Here is a 20,368-nt window from a genome sequence, read left to right as displayed (position 1 = left end):
AGCTTTGAGGTTTGTTGGGCGATTTTTGAACACTGAAAACATTCTTAAAGAACCGCTGGAAAACCTTTTAAGGATACTTTTGAAAGCTTATCAGCCTCACTAGTATCCATTTAAAAGCGTGGAAGCAATTGAAATCGACGCCTTGAAAAGCCACCAAACTGAGCAACCTTGCAGACTTCATCCATAGGTTTTCTCAAAAAATGTGTCTTAAATAGCGAAATCCTGCTTCTGAATCTGGATCTGGGTAAAGAGTTTGGAGCCAACATTTCATTCCCAAGTAGTCAAAAAACGCACTCTCCATCTGCTCAACTAACTTTTTGTTTGAAAACTTCCCCAGTCTCTCCCTCAAAATACCCACAACTTTACGCCCAAAGTCTTTATTTGCCTTTATCTTTAAGCGAATCTTTAGAGCAAAACGTGGATCCCTTATCGGACTCGCCAGCAAATCGCAGATACGAAATGAAGTTCTTCCAGCTCTCATCCATTTTCTCGCCCATGCAGATGAACTGTTTGCTGGTGCTGATCCGCAGGCCGTAGAACGACTGCGCCATTTTCTCGGCAAATTGCATCGAAATGTACTTCATGTAGTCGTTGATGAATTTTTCCAGTTCCTGGACCTCGGACTGCTTGTAAGTCCGGCTCGGTTTGGCCGCTTTTGCTTCAAACTCCTGCAGTCGGCCACTGGATGGGTAGTTGGACGGAATGGAAAAGTCCCCAGAGGCAGGCACGGTTTTATCCAGGCTGCTCTGGGCAATTTCCAGGCCTCTAGGCGAAGCCGCTATGCTCTTGATGTGGCCTCCATTGTTAACCAGCAGAGTTCGGATTGGCGTGTTGAGGTTCCGAACATCGTAGCTTCTGAGCTGGTTGTAGGTGCCGACCGCCAGATCGTAGCTGCCTGGAAAATACGCCAGGCTGGAAAGCGCCCCATCCAGGTTGTTCTTGCTGATCAAGCTGCTGGTTCGCAGGTCGAAGATGCAAAGGAACCCATCGGTCCCCACTGTGGTGACTGTGTTTTCCAGAAATCCCAAGTCGGTGATTCTGGACGTGTGTTCTTTGCAGGCGAACTCCAGATCAGTGGTTTCCGCATTCCAGACTGCAAAAGAACCATCCTTGCTGGCGCCTCCCACTAGCTTGGAATAGTTGCTAAACAACGCAGTGGAAAGCGAATAACTGTTAGGAACCATCAGACTGGCCGAAGGCGTTCCTTTGGTGTCATAGAGGAATATGTGCCCGTCAAAACACCCTGCCAGCAGGTTCTGGTCATCCGCGGACATATCCAGGTTCTGAATACCACTGGGGAGCTTTTTATACCTGAAACAAACCAACATATGGGGGCTATACAGAATAGCTCCAAGATCGAATCATCTAAACCCCACCTAACAAACTCTTTGGTTTGCAAGTCGAACCTGTTGACTTCCCCATTCTCCAGACCCAGGGCCAGATCGTTGGAGCGTTTTTTGGCAAACACGCCCGCAAAGACGTTGACAACAGGGACACATTTGTGAATGGAAATTTTCGTTTGGGACTTGGCAGGCGCCGTGATTAGTAGAGGCTCCCCCTTGCTATTGATCACCAGCAGATTGGAACCGTCACAGCACCAGGAAATGCCCTTTACTGACAGGTATTCAGCTGGAACCTCGTAGGCGCCCATGAAATGAAAACTGGGCCAATCGTAGAACTTAACATCGCGAGCACATACAGCTAAGGCCATGATTAGGCGCAAATTCAGCAGAAAACCCCCCAAAAATTGTCAGTCACTGTCTCAAAAGAAGTTGACATATTGTTGACAGTCTTAGAATTACCTAGAGCCGTGCGATTTTTGTCTGTATTTTTTGATCAGCTCTGGTATCTGGCGGAGGTCAGACAGAGATGGGCGGATTTCATACGTCGCTCTCACTTGTGGATGCAGGGACGAAGACACCCGAATGCACTCGTCCTCATTCGAATTGGCAAACTCTCTCTTATTGGCGCGTTTTTCGGTAAGGTTCGTTCTACCAGGTGCAGTAAAAAGTTTCGATTAATCTGTTTTGATCTTTAGACAAATTTATGGAATTTTTCTGATTTGCATTCGATTTTCTCGTTTGTTTCTGAAGGTAAAAGCTTGAAATTTTGTCCTCAGTATTCAGTGGAGACAAAATCTCGCGTTTGGAAGCATCTTTTAAAGAAAACTTCTTCTATTATATATTATAAGTTCGAATAGKTTTTAATTTACGTCGCAGGCAATTTTATGGCATTTTACCAAATTTSAGATAGATTTTCCCGTTCGCTTCKGTAGTTGAAATGTTTCAATTTTTGTTTTTTGGAACCTGCTTAAACAAAAACTTGTTTTTGTCGACATATTATGGACAAAAAATCTTCTATAGGCAGCAAAAGTTTCAATTTTACATCATCTTCAGACAATTTTCTGGAATATTTCTAATTTACCTTCGACTTTGTTTGTTTCTGAAGGCAAAAGTTTCAAATTTTGTCTTCAGCATCCAGTGAAGACAAACTCGCCTTTGGCAGCATCTTTAAGAGAAAACCTCTCCTATAAGTTCAAAAAGTTTTAAATTTAAGTCATTCTTCGGCAATTTTATCGTATTTTTCAAATTTGAGTTCGATTTTCTTGTTTGCTTCTGTTGTTCAAATTTTAAAATTTTCGCTTTCAGGAACCAGCTAAGAGTAAAACTTGTCGTTGTCAGCATATTAAAGGCAAAAGAATCTTCAATAAGCAGCAAAACTTTCGTATTTATGTCATMTTCAGACAAGCTTATGGAATRTTTACAAATTAACGTTCGATTTTCTCGTTTGCTTCTGCAATCCAAAATTYTCAAATTTTTGTTGGCCGCCARTGATGACAAAAACTTAGTKGCGTCAGCATATCCTAAGAAAAGCCTGTTCTTTAAGTTGCAAAAGCTACGAATTTCAGTCATTATCAGGAAATTTTTCGAATTTGCGTTCGATTTTATYAGAAATCTGTGATGGMAAAGAYTCGTTTTTAATAACGTTATCTAGACAAAAGTCTCTTAAAAACGTTGCAAAAGTTTCGATTTTCAGCCATCACCATCAGGCACTTTGATTTTTCATAATCTGCAGTGCTTTTTGGGTATATTTTCAAAACTCTAAATTCAGCATTAATTTCCACAAAAACTGCTTGATTTTCTACGAGCCTTGCAAAGAAAGTTGTTTGTTARAACATAAAAAGTTTCGATTTTCTGTCATCATACAATATTTAATTTKTATTTAATTGCCTGCTGTTTTAGGTTGTTAWAATTTTTTTATAAATTTGCGATCAATTTTCGCCTTTGTTTCTGTAGGCCAAATTTGGASTTTTTTAGCAGCACCTTCCAGATAGAAGTATCTTCTATAAACKACAAGCTTGCGACCATTTTGTCCTCCGCATCCAGTGAAGACAAAGTCTCGCCTTTGGCAGCATATTTTAGAGAAAACGTCTATACGTTGGTAAACTTTTCAATTTGCGTTCGATTTTCTGGTTTTCTTCTGTAGTTCAAATTTTAATATTTTCATTTTCGGGAACCTGCTATTACAAAAACTTGTCTTTATCAGCATATTATGGACAAAAGAATCTTCTATAGGCAGCAAAAGTTTCGATTTTCTCGTTTGTTTCTGAAGACGAAAGTTTGAAATTTTGTCCTCAGCATCCAGGGAAGACAAATTCTCGCGAGGTCAGCATCTTTTAGAGAAAACATCTTCTGTAAGTTTGAAAAGTTTTGAATTTACGTCATCCGCAGGCAATTTTATGGCATTTTTCCAAATTTGAGATCGATTTTCTCGTTTGCTTCTGTAGTTCAAATTTTAAAATTAAAGAAATATACATTTTCTCGAAACACCTTGAAATCTACATCATTGTGATTTTACGGAAGCGAGGAATGCAACGAACTCCTTGAAAACCACGCCAGAAGTTTTAGTTCCAAAATAATCGATATTTTCGGTACATTTCATGCGTGTTTGGAGCAATCATCTATATACAATTCAATCATTCAAATCACAAGACCTGTTGGAAGTTCTGCCCGTTTAGCATCTCTTGGTCGTCCACTATCTGCTCAATTCCTTAAACCAATCGTTTTCTTTAAAAAATTTTCAGGGTGTCAACAAAACACGCTGCCCGTTTTACCTATTTGCTCTTGACTCTAGAAGAAAAAACGTCCACTTTGGCCTAGCGAAAGCAGATTTAACGAAAACTAGGTAGCCACCATAGATTAACTAAGTAGGTAGCCACCGTGCGTGTGTGTTTAGCCCTGAACGACATTTAAGGCTTAGAAGATCACGCAAACTCATTCATAAATCCTTTTGAAGCTAATCTATTGCCTGACGATAACATTTTGACCCGCGTGTAATCAGCAGCAGGCGAAAAGAGCATCACTAATTGTCGATCTATTTGGAAATTAATCAAGAGAAAATGCAAGATTGTTGTTGTGCATTTGACTATCAGCGAAAAGGTCAAGGATTTGGGTTTTTCGTTGGGAAACCCTTGAGCCCATTAAGAAATTTCTGCAGTTTTTCTGCCATTTAGTGGAGCTGGATTCCATATTATACGGTCCTTTAAATAGATGAAATTCCCTATGGAATATCAAATTGGGAGCAAGGAGCGCATCGAACGGAACAGTCCCGTTCGCTAATTAATTTATGGTCTCTGGATGGCTGGAGAACTATTTCCTGGAGGAATCCAATAAATATCTCAGAAACGTACTTTGGACGTCAAACGTGGAACGATGGGAATATTTCATTCCTTAATTAAGCAGTTATTGTTTAGACAAAAAAGTTATCTTTCTCGGTAATCGCTTGTTGATTTTCGATTGGGAAAACCGCAAAACCGAAACTTCTGAGTGTGTCAGCGAATTTCCAATTATTGAGTTATGGAGTGTTTCCAGTTACCCGCCAGCATGTGGATGACTCCAATTGTGTAAACACTATCTTGGTTAATGATGTTTGTTGATTCTGGTTTATCATGAGTGTCTACCCAAGCCGCGATAACGAAATGAAGTCGATTCGGAGATGAATCATAAAATACAGCGTCTGGAATAGCGAAATTCTGCAGCTCAAAATGTGGGAATGGAAGTGGGAATTCCTTTCAAAGAACACACATAAAATTAATCTTTCGGAAACCAGTGTGGAATCATACGGTCAGTGGCATTTGATAGTTAAAAGTGGCGCCTATAGACAGAACGAGTCTCACTTGGAAACTCTTATTTGGAAATTTTCGATTTGTGAGTTTTTCAGTAAAAAAACTGGCTTTGCCAGGCTTTAAGAAGATTGCGTCCTGGGAAACCAAAAAAACTCCGATTATGCGATTAGCAGCGTTTGATAGCTAAAGGTTCCCGCTACATAACTGGTGAGTTTCAATTTGATGTTTTTATCCATGACTTCGTGGCGATTTTTGCAATATTAGTTGGTGCCTTTGCATAAACATTAATAATTTTGTAAAAAATTATTTGAGAAAATCAGGATCTGCGTTCAGTAGCAAAATTTGCCGTCGAAATTAAGTTCTATATACGGGGCGAGTTTTAATTCTAAGCCCACCTTAAGAAATTGTTGGCGAATTTAAAAATATTAGTGACTTGGTGTGAGGAACACCCGAAAGCCCCCAAAGAAAATTAATTCTTCTRAACTCAGAATAGGCGCAAACATATACTGAGTYATAGCATAAAATWGCTGAAAGTGCCCTCTATAAAAGCAGTSAGTCGCGACAAGTCAAACTTTTATGTGGGTATTTTCAACGAATTATTGAAAATTCATGTAATTTTTTTAAACGAAACTAAATCAACGCGAATTACCGGGAACTCTGAAAATACGACAACACCGCCTTACTGGCGTTTATTAGAGAAATCCGGCTCTCTATACAAGAAGAGTTGCTGTTCTGAAACCGTATCGGATATTTTCCATGAATTTTTAACAATGAACGTCTTCTAGTAGGCAGATGTTCAGTAAGCCTTGAAATAAAAGTGCAACGTCCCAAAACCTAAAGAGGCTCTGAACACGCGCTGGGGCGCATTTCATAGAGAAAAATACGCTCTATATACTGGCCGAATTTAATTCTGAACCGAAATTGAGGAATTGTTGGCTAGCTTAAAAATTTTGTGTGACTTGGTGTGAGGAACATCCGAAAGCCTCCAAAGAAAATAAATTTTTCTGAACTCAGAAGAGGCGCAAACATATACTGAGTCATAGCATAAAATAGCTGAAAGTGCTCTCTATATAACCAGTGAACATCAACAGGAAAATTTTATTTGGGAATTTTTAACGAATTTCTGAAAATCTGTGTAATTTTTTTTTAAACGGAACTAATTCAACACTAATTTCCGGGAAATCTGAAAATACGACAACACCGCCTTACTGGCGTTTAATAGAGCAAATCCGACTCTCTATACAAGAAGAGTTGCTGTTCTGAAACCGTATCGGATATTTTCCAGGAATTTTTAACAATGAGCGTCTTCCAGTAGGCAGATGTTCCGTAAGTCTCGAAATAAAAGTGCAACATCCAAAATCCAAGGGACGCATTGAGGCGCATTTGATAGAGAAAAATACGCTTTATATTCTGGGCGAGTTTCCATTCGGAAACTTTAATGGAGAATTTTTGGCTAATTTTTGAATTTCAGTGTCTTCTAGCAGGTGCAAGTGCAAGCAAGATTMAAATATTAAATAACAAAAAAGTCGAGACAAAATCATTGGCTTAATATGCTTTGAGTGAGAAGAGCGGCTCTGTTTTCCCGGCYATTTTCTAATTCAAATGGYTTTTAAAAATATTTTTGCCGATTTGTAAATTTKTCSTGCCTTTTCCTAGAGAAGATTTGCAAGTCGCTATATGAAAATTGAYTACTGGGAAACCSGCAGCGTTGGAAACGTGCCTTCAGTTGAATTTAATAGAGAATAGCGGGCTCTATCTTCCGGGTGAATATTAAATTCAGTCAGATTGAGATTTTTTWAATATTAATGATTTTTAATAAAGCGGATTAGCAAACCCTTAAATAAAACTGGATAACAGGAAAACAAGAAGAAGTGGATACATGCGCTTGCCATAATTTAATAGAGAAAATTGCGCTCTATCTACTGGGAGATTTTGAATTTAAAAGCCATTTTGGGGATTCCGCAGCGAATTTTTAAATATTGATATTTTTTAGGAGAGAGTCTGCAGGCTTCTGAATAGGTATGAATTACTGGGAAACTAAAAGAGGTAGAGGCATTCAACGATACGAACAATAGAGAAACGTATGCTCTATTTATTGGGCGAGGTTCCAACTCCTTGCTATTTATTAGCAAATTTTTAAATAAATGTCGTTTGGTAGAGATGATTTGCAAGCCTCTAAGTAAAACTGGATGCCTAGAAAGCTAGGAAAGACGAACACATGGTTTCAGTGGCATTGGATAGAGAACCAGGCACTCTATGTACCGAGAAAACTGCAAGTTCATGGGCGTAATGGAGGATTTTTTACAATTTTTTAAATATTCGTGTCTGGGTAGGAACAACGTCCGAAAGTCTCAAAATTGTATCGAATACTGTAGAACAAGACGAGGCACAACCATATCCTCCACGGTATTTGATGGGCAAAAATGTTATTTATAAACTGTGCGAGTTTCAACTTGAAACTATTATGCGAGAGTTTTTGGCCAATTTTTGAAAATCAGCGTGTTCTAATATCGCTTAGTGGCTAGAAGTTTTGCAAACATATAAGTAAAATTGCATTCGTGTGAAACCAGGAGGGATGGAAACATGCGTCCAGTGCCATTTGTTTCAGAAAAGTGCTCTATATACTGGGTGATTTTTAAATGCGAGGCCATGTTAGGGATTTTGGAGAACATTTTAAAATAGTACTGTGTTTAATAGTAGAGTAGCGGCTATGCAAGCCTATAAATAAAAATGGAGTACTCGTAAACCAGAAGAGATCAAAACACGCAACCAGTGAAATTTGATAGAGAAAACTGGTATTTAATAGTTGAAAGTGGTTGGCTTCATTCGGAGTCAAAGCTGATTTTTCAGCAATTTCCAAAGATGAGCCAAAAAACTCCAAAGCAAAAAGAAGTTTTCTGATTGAAATTGCACAAATTATAGCAGATAGTTTGAGCTACAATTGGGCAAAGTAGTTCACAGCAAGCAAAGAGTTCACAGCAACTTCCAACCATGAGCAAAAAAAACGATTTTTACTACTGAAAAAATCAACTTCCAAAGTAAAGGAAGTTTCCAGACTGTAATCACATGCGGTGTAACTGATTTATTGAGCTACAAATATTCAAATTTTGGCTTTAATCGGAGTTGAAGCTTCTTTTTCAGTAACTTCCAAATATGAGCCAAAAACCCGCCAATGGCGGACATTTAAGGAAAAATCTTTAACTACCGAACGAGACGAATTTTTCTGATTGTAATTACACAGGTTGCTGAAAAATCATGAAATATGACAACATGGCCTTGGTGGCTTTTGCAAGTTGCTATTCTGAAACTTTCACAGATATTTTTGACAAAAGTTAAAAAATTTGCGTCTTCTGGTAGGTCATTTTGCTTTCGGGAATTTCTAAATATTTCTGTCTTTCAAGAGACGATTTCCAAACTTCTAATTAAAAATTGACTGCTGGAAAACCAGATGTACTAGAAACATGAGCTCACTGGCGTTGGATAGAGAAAAGCCCGCTCTATCTAGCGCGCAAGTATTGAAGCATAAGGCAATTTTGGTTATTTTGAGGCCAATTTTTTAAAACTAGTGTCGTTTAGTAGAGATGATTTACCAGCCTCTAAATAAAAATTGATTACTGGCGCACCGGAAGAGACAGAAACATGCACCTACTGATTTTTGATAGAGAAAGAGTCACTTTATCTACTGGGCGATTAGTAATTTTAAGGCGATTTTGGGGATTTTTTGGAGAATGTTTGAATATTAGTGTCGTTTAGTAGAATATGCAAGACTCCAAATAAAAATTGATTTCTGCTAAACCAGAAACGATCGAAAGATGCTTTCAGTGGCATTTGATGCAAAAAAGTACGCTCTATTTATCAGGTGTGGGTTACTTCCTAGACTTTAGCAGAAAATGTTTTAACATTTAATGTCTTTCAGCAGGTAAAACTTTCACTGTGTCTAATTGTTAGAGTTCAGCAATTAATTGCTCTGTAACTTGCGAAGTGAGTTTATCAATTTTGGATTAATTTTGCTATCATGCCAAAGTATTTTTTACACGCTAACCAAGTTTCGACTTTCAGTCATCCTCAGGCAATTTTTTACAAATTTGCGTTTGGCTAACGATGTTGGTTTTGCAGATCGTAGTTTCACACTTATTTGCTTAGCAACTTGCAAATTTAGAGAATCACCTTTTGAGGAACGTCTGTTTGTAAGTTGAGAACGCTTCAATTCAGTCATCATCAGACGATTTCCAATAACTTCTCAAAATCGCGTCTGGTTTTCCTGGATGTCTTTGTACGCAGGAGTTTAGCATTTATTTTCTGTGTAACATCTCAAGTGCGAAAGTCAGTTTCGAATGTATTTTATGGGGCAAAGTTCCTTCTGCAACTGAACAAAGTTTCGGATTTCAGCCATCATCGGCCGATTTTCAAGAATTTTTAAAAATCGTGTTTGGTATTCTCAGGGGTTTTTGCAGGCCAAAGTTTAGCATTTATTTTCAGTCTAACTTCCCAAGTGAAAACGCCGGTTTCTGGTGCATTTTATGGGGCAAAGTTCCTTCTATAAGTGGACACAGTTTCGGTGTTTGCATCATCAGCCAATTTTTGAGAATTTTGCCAAATTGCATTTGGTTAGAGAGATTGTTTTTGCAGGCGGGAGTTTGGCATTAATTGATTTAAAAAGTACCAAAGCGAGAGAGTCGCTTTTGTATGTACTTTTGCAGAGTTAAATCTGTGCCTAAAGTGCCATAAGTTTCGGTTTTAAGTCGGCGATTTTTGAAAGTTGCAAACTGTTTTTGCGGATATTTCAGCAGGTTGTAGTTTAACATTTATTATTCATTATTTCATTAGGAAGTTAAAGCCAGAGAGTCAATATTATATGACATTTGTACTTGGGAAGTAAGAAAGTCAATTTTGGAAATATTTCATGGGGCAATGCCTCTTATATAAGGCAACAAAGTTTCAATTTTCGATCATCATCAGGTAATTTTTGACATTTTTGCAAAACTGCATTTGGTTTAAAGAGTTATTTTTGCAAACTGGCGTTTGGAATTTATTTACTCCGGAACTAACAAAGTGAGAAAATAGCCCTTGCAAATAATTGGAGGACAAGCTATGCTCTGAAGTCGGAAACGTTTCGATTTTCAATCGCCATCTTCAGGCAACTTTCAGAAATTTTTCAAAGTTGGATGTGATTTTTACGGGCATTTAAGTGGGTTATAGTGTGACATTTATTTGCTCGGAAACTTGCCAAACTAAAAAGTTATCGCCCTCCAAGTTTCGTAGAGCAAAGTATGTTCTATAGGTGGATAACGTCTCAATTTTCACTCATCCGCAATGAATTTTCAGGTGTTTTTTTGCAATGTTGTTGGTATTTTCTWCTCCTTTATGCAGGCCGGAGTTTCACAGTTATTTTCTAGGGAACAGTCCATCTTTTAACTAAGAAAACTTTAATTTTGTACCGTTATCAGGCTATTTTCAAGACGTTTGCAAATAAATTTTTTTGAAGAACAGAACAGTACAGAAGTTTTTGAGTGGACTTTTGATTTGTCTCGATTATGCTCTGCTAAAGACCCGAGAAAAACTACCGAGTAAACACTCAAACATTACTTATTTTGTTACGAGAATTTTATCAAATTTATTACCAAAAAAACAAGTTGTTCTGGCAACCTTGTGCCTAATTTCCTTAATTCTTTCCAGACACTATGAAAGCGTGACCCGAAAGCCAACCAGATCCAGGATGACTTCCCGCTTTCAGTCATCCCTGCTCTTTTCCATCCTGTTGGTGTTTTCCGTTCAGGCGCAGGAAGATGGTTTCACGTTCGATACGCCCGAAGAAATGCACGAAGCCCTGATGGCACCAATCAGGCCTCAGTACTATCCAAACAATGTCCAAACGGCTGTTGTGGGCAAAGTTTTCCACTATGCAGTGCAGCATGGAAAATCCACACGTGGCTTTGTGGTAAGAACCAATAAATTCAGGGCGAAACGTGGGACGTTTTCCCGAACAAACAGAGCTTTTCCAGGCCAAAGCGCAGAATTCTAAGTCCGTGCCCTCCTGGCTGGTTTTCAACAAGCACACTGGCTGGTTTTGGGGAGTCCCACTGCCTGGCGACGAGGGCACTTTGCACCTCAAGGTGACCACTCTGGGAGAGGAAACGGCCTCTGAAATCCTGAAGCTGAGAGTTCTGGAAGAATCCCCGGAGGCAACTCCGAGCTGCAAGCCAGAGGAAGACAACACCGTCCTCACACTACTGCTGGACAGGCATCTGCACGCCATCAAGCCCAAACAGCGAGTTGTCGCCATCAACAACATTGCCAAGTTCCTCAGTCTTCCGCAAGTAAGCGATGGAACAAGGAATTATTGGAAAATTTCCACTAATCCTGGATATTCCAGAGTGCCTTCACGTTCAAGCTTCAATCGGGCAACGATGATATTACGGACAGTGCAGTGGTTCTGGCGGGTCCAGGAAACATCCAGACCAGAATTGGAAGAAAGTCAGGATCCAGCCTGGAGGTGCCAGTGGGTTGCGATGGGCGGCTGTGGGAATCCACAGCGCTTCTGATCCACAACTTGAAGCAACAGGCCAGAGACGGCACCATAGCAGAAGTGCTCAGACTGCCGCTGATTGGATGGAGAGTTAAGACTGAAACCAAGCCGATTTTGCGCAACCGAAGGGAGGCCACTGATAACTTTGGTGGGTTTCAGCTGGCCGTTTGAAACAGTCGGCAAATGCGGAGGTTTTGGGCGATTTCAGGTAGCGGAGACTACGACAACGACTACTACCAAGACTATGATGACGATTACAATGAAGAATACGATGAAGATGATCTGGGCGACGTTGAAGCCAATCCGCCCACATCCAGCAAGCCAGTCACTTTTCCCAGCACCACTGTTGCCAGGACTTCTACCACGTCAACGACAACCGCTGCGTCCACCACCACCCATCCTCATCGCCATCATCATGGTGAGCCCAAAGTCACTGAGGGTCAGTCTGAACCGGTCTTGGTAAGTGATTCGAAATGTTGGTATAAGAAACGTGGCTTCGGATAACTTAAACTGTTTGACAACGTCGACTTTGTTTTAAGTTTAGATTTTCAATATCATTTAAATATTTGCTAGTAATGGAATAAATTGGGAGGTAAAAAGGTTTCTATCTCAAGTGTTTTAGAAAATCAAACGACTATTGCGGCATTTTAACAAGTTGCTTCCAACTTTTTAAAGCTAATAATTTTCTGCGATATTCCACCAATTTCAAACAGTTCTCGAAGCGGCTGCTCAGACATTTCTGAGCTTCTTCCAAAACTGAACTACCCGTAGCCTCCACAGACACAAAAGCAACAGCTCTTCCATAATGAGTCGGTGTTTTGTTTGCAGCCAATAGAAGAGGCGCTTCCAGAGCAATCGAGAACAATCACCCAACCATCATTGCCTACAGAACCACCTAAGAGTTCAGGTCCCACACGGATCGACATCCTCAAGCCAAGTGATGATTTCGATGTCACCTACGACTATGATCAGAACTATGACGACGATGAGGACGACGACGACACTGAGGATGAGGCCATTGAGAGCGAAACTATCGTTCCCGAAGTTTCCCGCCAGATGTTCAATAAGCCGGTCTTCACACCTGTGGAAATGGTCCCGACAACGCAGGAAGTCGATATTGAAGGTATTGCAGCAATTGGCGGTTGTTTCAACTGGCAAAGTCGGTACTTTTCATTAGTTTGTTACTCAATACTCTGATGAAACGTTGTTTGAACTGTAGACGCAGCGTGAGCTTTTGACGCGTTCACTTCTCTGAAGATGATGGCCCTGCGTGCCAGGGAAACGTTAGAGCTAAATTCCTGCCGGCAACGGTCTAATGACGCAAAAAGCAGCAGTTTTTCTCACGTTTTGTTCGCAAACTATTACACGCGCAAACTACATTCCTGACATATTTATTGCTGCAGGCAGTTATTTATCAGGGGCTAAGCAATTTATATTTGGGCAAGTTGTCTTTTATAAGTGGGAAAACGTTTCGATTTCAAGTCATCTTCAGTTGTTTTTCAAGAAACTTTCAAGGTAGTGTTTGGATGGTGTTGTTATTGAAGCAGACCGAAGTTTCACACTTTTTGCCTCAGAAATCAATAGATCTAGCCAGTTTTTTCTATGCATTTAATAGGGCAGCGTCTGCTCCATCAGTGCAAATTTACTATTTTGATAGTCAGGCGTCATCAGACAATCTTCAAGAGTTTTTCGCAATCTCGTCTGGTTTTTGCGGGCAGGAGTTTAGCATTTAGTTCCTTTGTAACTTGCTAAGTGAGAAAGACAATTTTTTATGCTTTCTGTGGGGCAAGATGTCCTCTATTAGTAGACCAAGTTTCGATTTTCAGTCATCATCAGGTAATTTTGCAAAATTTCGATTGATTGCAGTTTGAATCTTTTGCAGGCCCGTTTTAGCACTTAGTCAAAGTAAAAAACTTTGACTTGCAATGTGAGAAAGTCACTTTTGGAAGCTGTTAGCGAGCAAAAGGGCCTTCTATAATTTAGTAATATTTCAAATTTTAATCATCACCATTAAGGAATGCTGACCGGAATGTGACATCAGTGTATTCAGGTATTCAGGAACTAACGAAGGAAGGAAGGTGGTTTTGTATGCATTTTGTAGGCCGAGGTCCTTTCTACAGGTGTCAAAAGTTTCGATTTTCGGTCATCATCAGGAACATTTTCAGGAATTTTTTTAAGTTGCGTCAAGTTTTTGGTGTGGGTTACTGCAGAGCGAATTGCAGCATTTATTTTCACCGTAACTTGCGAAGTGAGACAGTCAAGCTAGGATGCATTTTAGGAAGCAAAATCCTATCTATAAGTGCACAAAGCTTCCAATTTTAGTCATGATCAAGAAATTTTCCATAGTTTTTCAAAATCGAGTTTGGTTTGCGAAGATGCTTTGCTGGCCGGCACTTATAATTTATTTATTCACGAACTAACAAAGGTAGAGAGGTACCTTTGCATGCTTTTTATAGGGCAGGGCCTTTTCTATTCGCCTCACAAGTTTCGAATTACTGTCATCATCAGGCAATTTTTAATAATTTTTCGAAATTGATTCAGGTTTTTGGTGGGATTTTTTGTAGGCTGGAATTCAGCATTTGTTTTCTCCGTAACTTCCGAAATGACAAAGTCAAGTTAAGATGCCTTTTAGAGAGCAAAATCCCATCTATAAGTGAACAAAGTTTCCAATTTTAGTCATCATCGGGAGATTTTCGACAATTTTGCAAAATTGCACTTGGTTTACGAGGTTGTTTAGCTGGCCAGGATTTTGCATTATTTATTTAGGAACTAACGATGGTAGAGAGGTACCTCTGCTTACATTATATAGGGCAAGGGCTTTTCTACAGGTCACAAAAGTTTCGATTCTCAGTCATCCTCAGGTAATTTTCAAGAATTGTTTTAAATTGCGTCAAATTTTTGGTGTGGGTTACTGCAGAGCGAATTTCAGCATTTATTTTCTCCGTCACTTGCTAAGTGAGAAAGTCAAGTTTGGATGCATGTTGGGGACCAAAATCCCATCTATAAGTGGACCAAGTTTCTAATTTTAGTCATGATCAGGAAATTTTCCACAATTTTTCAAAAGCGCGTTTGGTTTGCGAAGTGACTCTGCAGGCCGACAATTATCATTTATTTATTCAGGAACAAACAAAGGTAGAGAAGTACCTTTGCATGCATTTTATAGGGCAAGGTCTTTTCTACTCCCCTCACAAGTTTCGAATTACTGTCATCATCAGGCAATTTTGAATAATTTGTCAAAATTGCGTCCGGTGATCGGTGGGGGTTTTTGTATGCCGTATTTCAGCATTTGTTTTCTCCGTAACATGCAAAATGACAAAGTCGAGTTAGGATGCGTTTTAGAGAGGAAAATCCCATCTATAAGTGAACAAAGTTTCCAATTTTAGTTATCATCATGTTGCTTTGCTGGCCAGGATTTTGCATTTATTTATTCAGGATCTAACGAAGGTAGAGAGGAACCTTTGATTGCATTTTATGGGGCAAGGGCTTTTCTACTTATCTCAAAAGTTTCGATTTGATATCATCATCAAGAAATTTTCAAGAATTTTTAAAAATTTCGTCAGGTTTTTGATGGTGTTCGCAGGTCGGGTTCTAGCATATATTTTCTCTGTAACTTGCCCAGTGAGAAAGTTAATTTTCATGCGCTTTCAAGATCAAATTCCCTTCTAAAACGGCACAAAGTTGTCAATTTTAGTCATCATCAGGAAATTTTCCACAATTTTGCAAAATTGCGGTTCACGTCACGAGGATGGTTTTACAGGGCGAAGTTTGGCATTTACTTATTTTGAGACTAGTGAACCGAGTGACTTGCTTTTGTATGTATGTTGCAGGGAAAAGTTTTTTCCCAAAGTCCTAAAGGTTCAGATTTTAAGTCCTCATTAAACATTTTCTCTTTAATATTAAGCTGCATGCTGCTTTTGCTTATAGTCAAACTACGCTCCGCATATATTAACCTTTATTTGATTCCGGAAGCTGCAAAGTTAGAGGGCCACTTTTGTATTAAGTTTATAGGGCAAAGTCTCGTCTACAAGTGGAAAATGTTTCGATTTTAAGTCATTCTCAGGCAATTCTCAAGAATTTTTTAAAATCCCATCTAGTTTTCGTGATGGTTTCTGCAGGCCAGAGTTTAGCATTTCTTTCCTCTGTAACTTGCGACGCGAAAAAAACAAATTTTGATGCGTTTTGTGAACGCGAGTTCTTTTTATAAGTGGACGAAGTTTAAATTTTTAGTCATCTACAGGAAATTTTTTACAACTTTTCAAAATTGCTTTTAGTTTACGAAATTGTTCTTGCAGACCGGAATCTTGCATTTATTTATTCAAAAACTATACAACCAAGAGCATGGTTTTTGTACGTATTTTGCAGTCCAAAGCATTTCTTGCAAGTGGCAAAAGTTTATAATTTCAATAATCATCAGGTAATTTGCAAGATTTTTCAGAGTGCGTCGGGTGTTTGTTAAGAATTCAGCATTTGTTTCTCTGTAACTTTCGAAATGGGAACTTTTTGAATGTGTTTTATGAGAACAGAGTCCTTTAGATAAGCTAACCGATTTTAGATTTTTTGTCATCTACAGGCAAATTTTCACTACTTGTGAAACAAAACGCAAATTTGCGTTTTGAGTTTCTGAGGTTGTATTTGCAGGCCAAAGTTTGATATTTTTTTCTTGAAAAACGTAATAAACCCAGAGCATCGCTTTTATATGTATTTTGCAGTGAAAAGTCGGTTTTACAAGCGCCAAATGTTTCAATTTTTAGTTATCATCAGGCAATTTTTGAAAGTCTTTCAAAATCGCGTTTGGTTTTTGTGAGAGTTTTTACATTTCTTTCCTCTGTAAGTTGAAATGTGGGAAAGGTAATTTTTGGTGTGTTGTGTGAGGGCAAAGTCCCTTCTATAAGCTAGCAAAGTTCTGAAATTTATCATTAGGAAATTATCGACAATTTTGCAGAATTGCGTTTGGTTACCCAGGTTGTTTTGCTGGCGGGAGCTTGGCATTTATTTATGCACAAACTGACAAAGTGAGCGAGTTGCTTTTCTATGCATTTTGTAGGGAAATGTCCTTTCTACAAAAGGCAAAAGTTTCGATTTTCAGACATCTCCAGGCAATTTTCGAGATTTTTTGAAAATCGCGTCTGGTTTCCGTGGGGGTTTTCCCCGATAGGAGTTTAACATTTCTTTACTCTGTAACTTGCAAGCTGAGAAATTTTGGGTGTGTTTTCTAAGGATGTGATCTGTTAGTGAAGAACGCATCCATTTTTACTTATCTTCATGGGTTTTTCCCTATTTTTTTTTTAATTTTGCTTGTACTTTGTGGTTCTCTATGCAGCACGGAGTTTCACAATTAGTTTCTCAGAAAATAGTCAATCCAGGCTTCACTTTTGCATGCATTTTGAAGAAGACGCGTTTTTGCGTTTTATAAGTGAGAAAAATTTCGATTTTGACTCATCATCAGGTCATTTTCCAGATTTTTCCATTATGCGATAGAGTTTCGATGTTGTTGATACAGATCTCAGATTGGCATTTATTTTCTCAGAAACTTGAATTAGGCTGCAGTTACTTTTGAGTGCGTTTTGTAGATTAGAATGAGTTCTATATGTGGAAGTAGCTTCGATTTTGAGACATTTTCAGGCAATTTTAGAAAAAATTTTGAATGTGCGTTGAATTGTTGAAGTTGCTTTTACTCGCTTACGTTTGGAAGTTGCCTTCTCAATTTTTAGAAAAGTTGGAGTGTCCTCTTTGCATACATATCGTAGGGCAAGGCATGTTCTATTAGTAGAAAAGGTTGTGATTTTGACTCATCCTCAGGGAATTTTCACAAATTTATAAAAAATTTCGAGTTTCCCAGTTATTTCCTCCGAAACTACTTCAGTTACGGTTAAACTTTAAATTAATTTTGTTGAGTAGAGTGCGTGTTATAAAGGGGAGAGTCTCGAATTTGAGTCATCTTCAGGCTATTTTCAAGATTTTTAAATTTGCGACAGAAGTTTGTGGCAGTTCATGCAGCCTCAGTGTGACATTTATTTTCTCAGAAACCAGACTTTCGAGTGCGTTTTGTCTGGCAACGTGCCTTCTACATGTGAATAAAGTTTTGATTTTGTCATCTGCAGGCGATTTTTAAGAAATGTTTAAAGTTCTTTTGACTTTTTTTTATTCTGCTCTTCTAAGAGACGCAAGAAAAATGACTGAACAGGCACTCAAAGAAAAATCTATTACGAAAACAGTAATGCTGGCAATGCTTTCGACTCTATATCGATCAATAATTTTTCCCTCAAGTTTAAAGAGAAAACTCGTTGATTTAGAAGATGCAGAGGTGGCAACATCGGTCCTGCATGCCTCCACCGCTGTCTACTCCTCCACCCCAGAGGCCCCCACTACTTCCGAGATCATTGTGGACGCTGAACCGCCCATTTACTCTGTGCCAGACACCGCGCCGCCTGAAGAGGGCGCGGCTTCCACTACTACGACCTCCACCACTACCACCAGCACTACCACCACTACCTCCACTACTACCACCTCTAGGCCAGAAAGTCCGCCTCCATCTAGCACATCCTACGCAGTCCCCAGCACCTCCGAGGCCACCACGGAGGCGATATCGATTCGTGAAGAGCCGCCAAACACTGAGAATCCTACCACTGAGCAAGAGGAGAGCAGAGCCACCACCCCTCGCCACGCCCCCAGCACAACCCAAGAAGTTTTCGTCCAAGAAACGACGGAGGCAACGGTGCGGTTTGTTCCAGAGCCCAAAAACACCAAGCCCTACATTGAGAACCGGCTGCAGCACTCGCAAGTGATTGCTGGAAAGATTTTCCGCTTGGAGATCCCCAAAAACACCTTCAGGGACGCTGAGGATGGATACAACCTGACTTTCCAGGTTTTGGATAGCAATGGACAGCCCATCCCCAAATCCTCCTGGTTGCAGTTCAATCCAGCCCGTAGGGAGCTGTATGGGCTGTGAGTGTTCTACTATTTTCGCTTTAAATTGTGATTTTTTAAGGTTTTGCGTCTTCTAGGCCTTTGCCAGATGACGCTTCGCATTGGGATTACATCGTCCGGGCTACGGACAAAGACGGGGCCTATGAGCAGGATCAGCTGACTGTGCAGGTTCAGCAGCACCGGCTCGACCGAGTGGTAAACCATGAGTTTGCAGTGCATTTGCGCATCGAAAAGCTCCAGGAATACCCCCACTATGTGGACTGGTCCCTGAAGGTTCTGCGAGCTCTCGGCAGGCTCTACAACACCAATATGTCGGAAATCACTGTCCGCTACATCAACCATACGAGTGATCCTGTGGTGTTTGCATGGTCCAACGACTCCTTGCCCACCAATTACTGTCCCCGGCAGGAAATTCTCAGCCTGTACGAGGTGGGCGGCTCTTCTAGCGTGTGGTCTTAAACATATACAAATTTTTTTTATATTCACTTTCAATATGTACAACCCCGCTTTGTTAGATGCTGGCTGATAACGACCGGGGGGACCCTTCATTGGAGCTCAGCTACACGCTAGCTCCCAGCCTGAGAGCCACCAAGGTGCTCAGCTACGACTTGACGACCTGCAAACAGCAGCCAGCCCCCGTTACTCCTGCCGCCCCAGCGACTCCTGCCGCCCCAGTTAGTCTCCCTACCAATTTCCCCCCAATTCTGCGCAATCCCATCGACACAGTCAACGCCACGTTGGGGGAGCTGCTAGTCTACAAAGTGCAAGACGTAAGCAACGGATTTTGTTGGCTGTAGAGCACTCTCGAGTGATTTCCACCTGTTGCAGGACACCTTCTACGATCCCGAAGATGTGGATCCGCAGACCTTGAACATCACTCTACTAACGGCGGATCGCACGCCGATTCCTGCCACTAGTTGGCTGCAGTTCGACAACAAAAATCGCGAGTTCTACGGGATCCCTCAAAAGGCGGGCATTACGGAATACTACCTGATCTGCATCGACTCTGGAGGGATGGAGGGCAAGGATAGTCTGATTGTAGACGTGCGGCCTGCAGCCAAGCGGCCCTACAATGTGGAGTTCAGCATGACCATCGGCCTGCCCTTTGATACTTTCTCGAGTAACGCCGGGTTGCAGCGGAAGTTTGTGGAGAAGCTCATGGTAGGAAAACATCCATGCTCTAAATGTGTGCTAGATCTAATACTAACGACTAATAAAGTGTAAAACAAATACAGCAAAAGGAAAAATTGAACGAAAATAAGCAACGGAAGTCACCACAACCGCGGCCACCGTTTGGTTATAATTAGTAATCAATAAAACCATTGACACACATTTACGTGCGGCTGTCTTTTCTGCACTTTTTCACAGGAACAAATTTCACGATTTTATCGATTGAGTTATAACTCATTAACAGGTTAATGATTGAGTTATAACTCATGAACACATTAACTCAAAGGGCGGCAACAACCGAAATGACGCTCATCGCAGTGTTACCGAGGCTCAGAAATTCGTTTTTTCACTTCTATTGTCTTTGTGATTGTTCACTTTTGTTTAAACTTCAAAAAAAGTTTTTCTTTAATTTTTTCAATTTGAAACAATTTTTGTTGATTGGATTCGGTTTGAAAGAGTGAACTCTATTTTCTTATTCGCGTGCTGTTTTGCTTATTTTTCTCGTTTTAATGATATTTTTTGTTGCGGCGGAAAATATCGAATAAGGTTTATTTGAAGAATTCTCTAGTATCTAAGAAGATGAGAGAGGAGAGAAGAAAGTCTTCAATTACTAACTGAAA

At 40.0% G+C, this 20,368-nt stretch overlaps 2 protein-coding genes across 2 annotated transcripts in view; one reads left to right on the top strand and one right to left on the bottom strand.

Moving 5' to 3' along the window:
- The window catches only part of LOC125502762 (dystroglycan 1-like), a 52,203-nt gene that overhangs the window by 28,621 nt on the left and 3,214 nt on the right, over positions 1–20,368 (top strand). Inside the window, exons 2-10 of the mRNA XM_048661985.1 lie at positions 10,802–11,063; positions 11,128–11,442; positions 11,499–11,799; positions 11,860–12,110; positions 12,480–12,774; positions 17,945–18,596; positions 18,656–19,007; positions 19,094–19,348; positions 19,407–19,739. Of these exons, the coding sequence (XP_048517942.1) occupies positions 10,842–11,063; positions 11,128–11,442; positions 11,499–11,799; positions 11,860–12,110; positions 12,480–12,774; positions 17,945–18,596; positions 18,656–19,007; positions 19,094–19,348; positions 19,407–19,739 (2,976 nt within the window). The 5' untranslated portion in view covers positions 10,802–10,841. The remainder of the gene's footprint in view (positions 1–10,801; positions 11,064–11,127; positions 11,443–11,498; positions 11,800–11,859; positions 12,111–12,479; positions 12,775–17,944; positions 18,597–18,655; positions 19,008–19,093; positions 19,349–19,406; positions 19,740–20,368) is intronic.
- Positions 362–1,819, bottom strand: LOC125502763. The gene is made up of 2 exons (XM_048661987.1): positions 1,377–1,819; positions 362–1,311 (listed from the first exon to the last, which is right to left on the bottom strand). Exons 1-2 carry the CDS (start codon positions 1,709–1,711, stop codon positions 378–380), a joined length of 1,269 nt encoding a protein of 422 aa, XP_048517944.1. The 5' UTR covers positions 1,712–1,819; the 3' UTR covers positions 362–377.

Source organism: Dendroctonus ponderosae, unplaced genomic scaffold (genome assembly GCF_020466585.1).
Source record: "Dendroctonus ponderosae isolate FM_Combo_2020 unplaced genomic scaffold, Dpon_F_20191213v2 Dpon_F_20191213_10, whole genome shotgun sequence".
NCBI lineage: Eukaryota > Metazoa > Arthropoda > Insecta > Coleoptera > Curculionidae > Dendroctonus > Dendroctonus ponderosae.
This window is presented reverse-complemented; position numbering and strand designations above follow the sequence as displayed.

Bases quoted from the DNA above. Each gene is read 5' to 3' on its own strand.
- LOC125502763 (XM_048661987.1), bottom strand. From the start codon at position 1,711: ATGGCCTTAGCTGTATGTGCTCGCGATGTTAAGTTCTACGATTGGCCC. The intron at 1,312-1,376 runs GTGGGGTTTAGA...GGTTTGTTTCAG, and splicing joins CAAACCAAAGAGTTTGTTAG to GTATAAAAAGCTCCCCAGTG.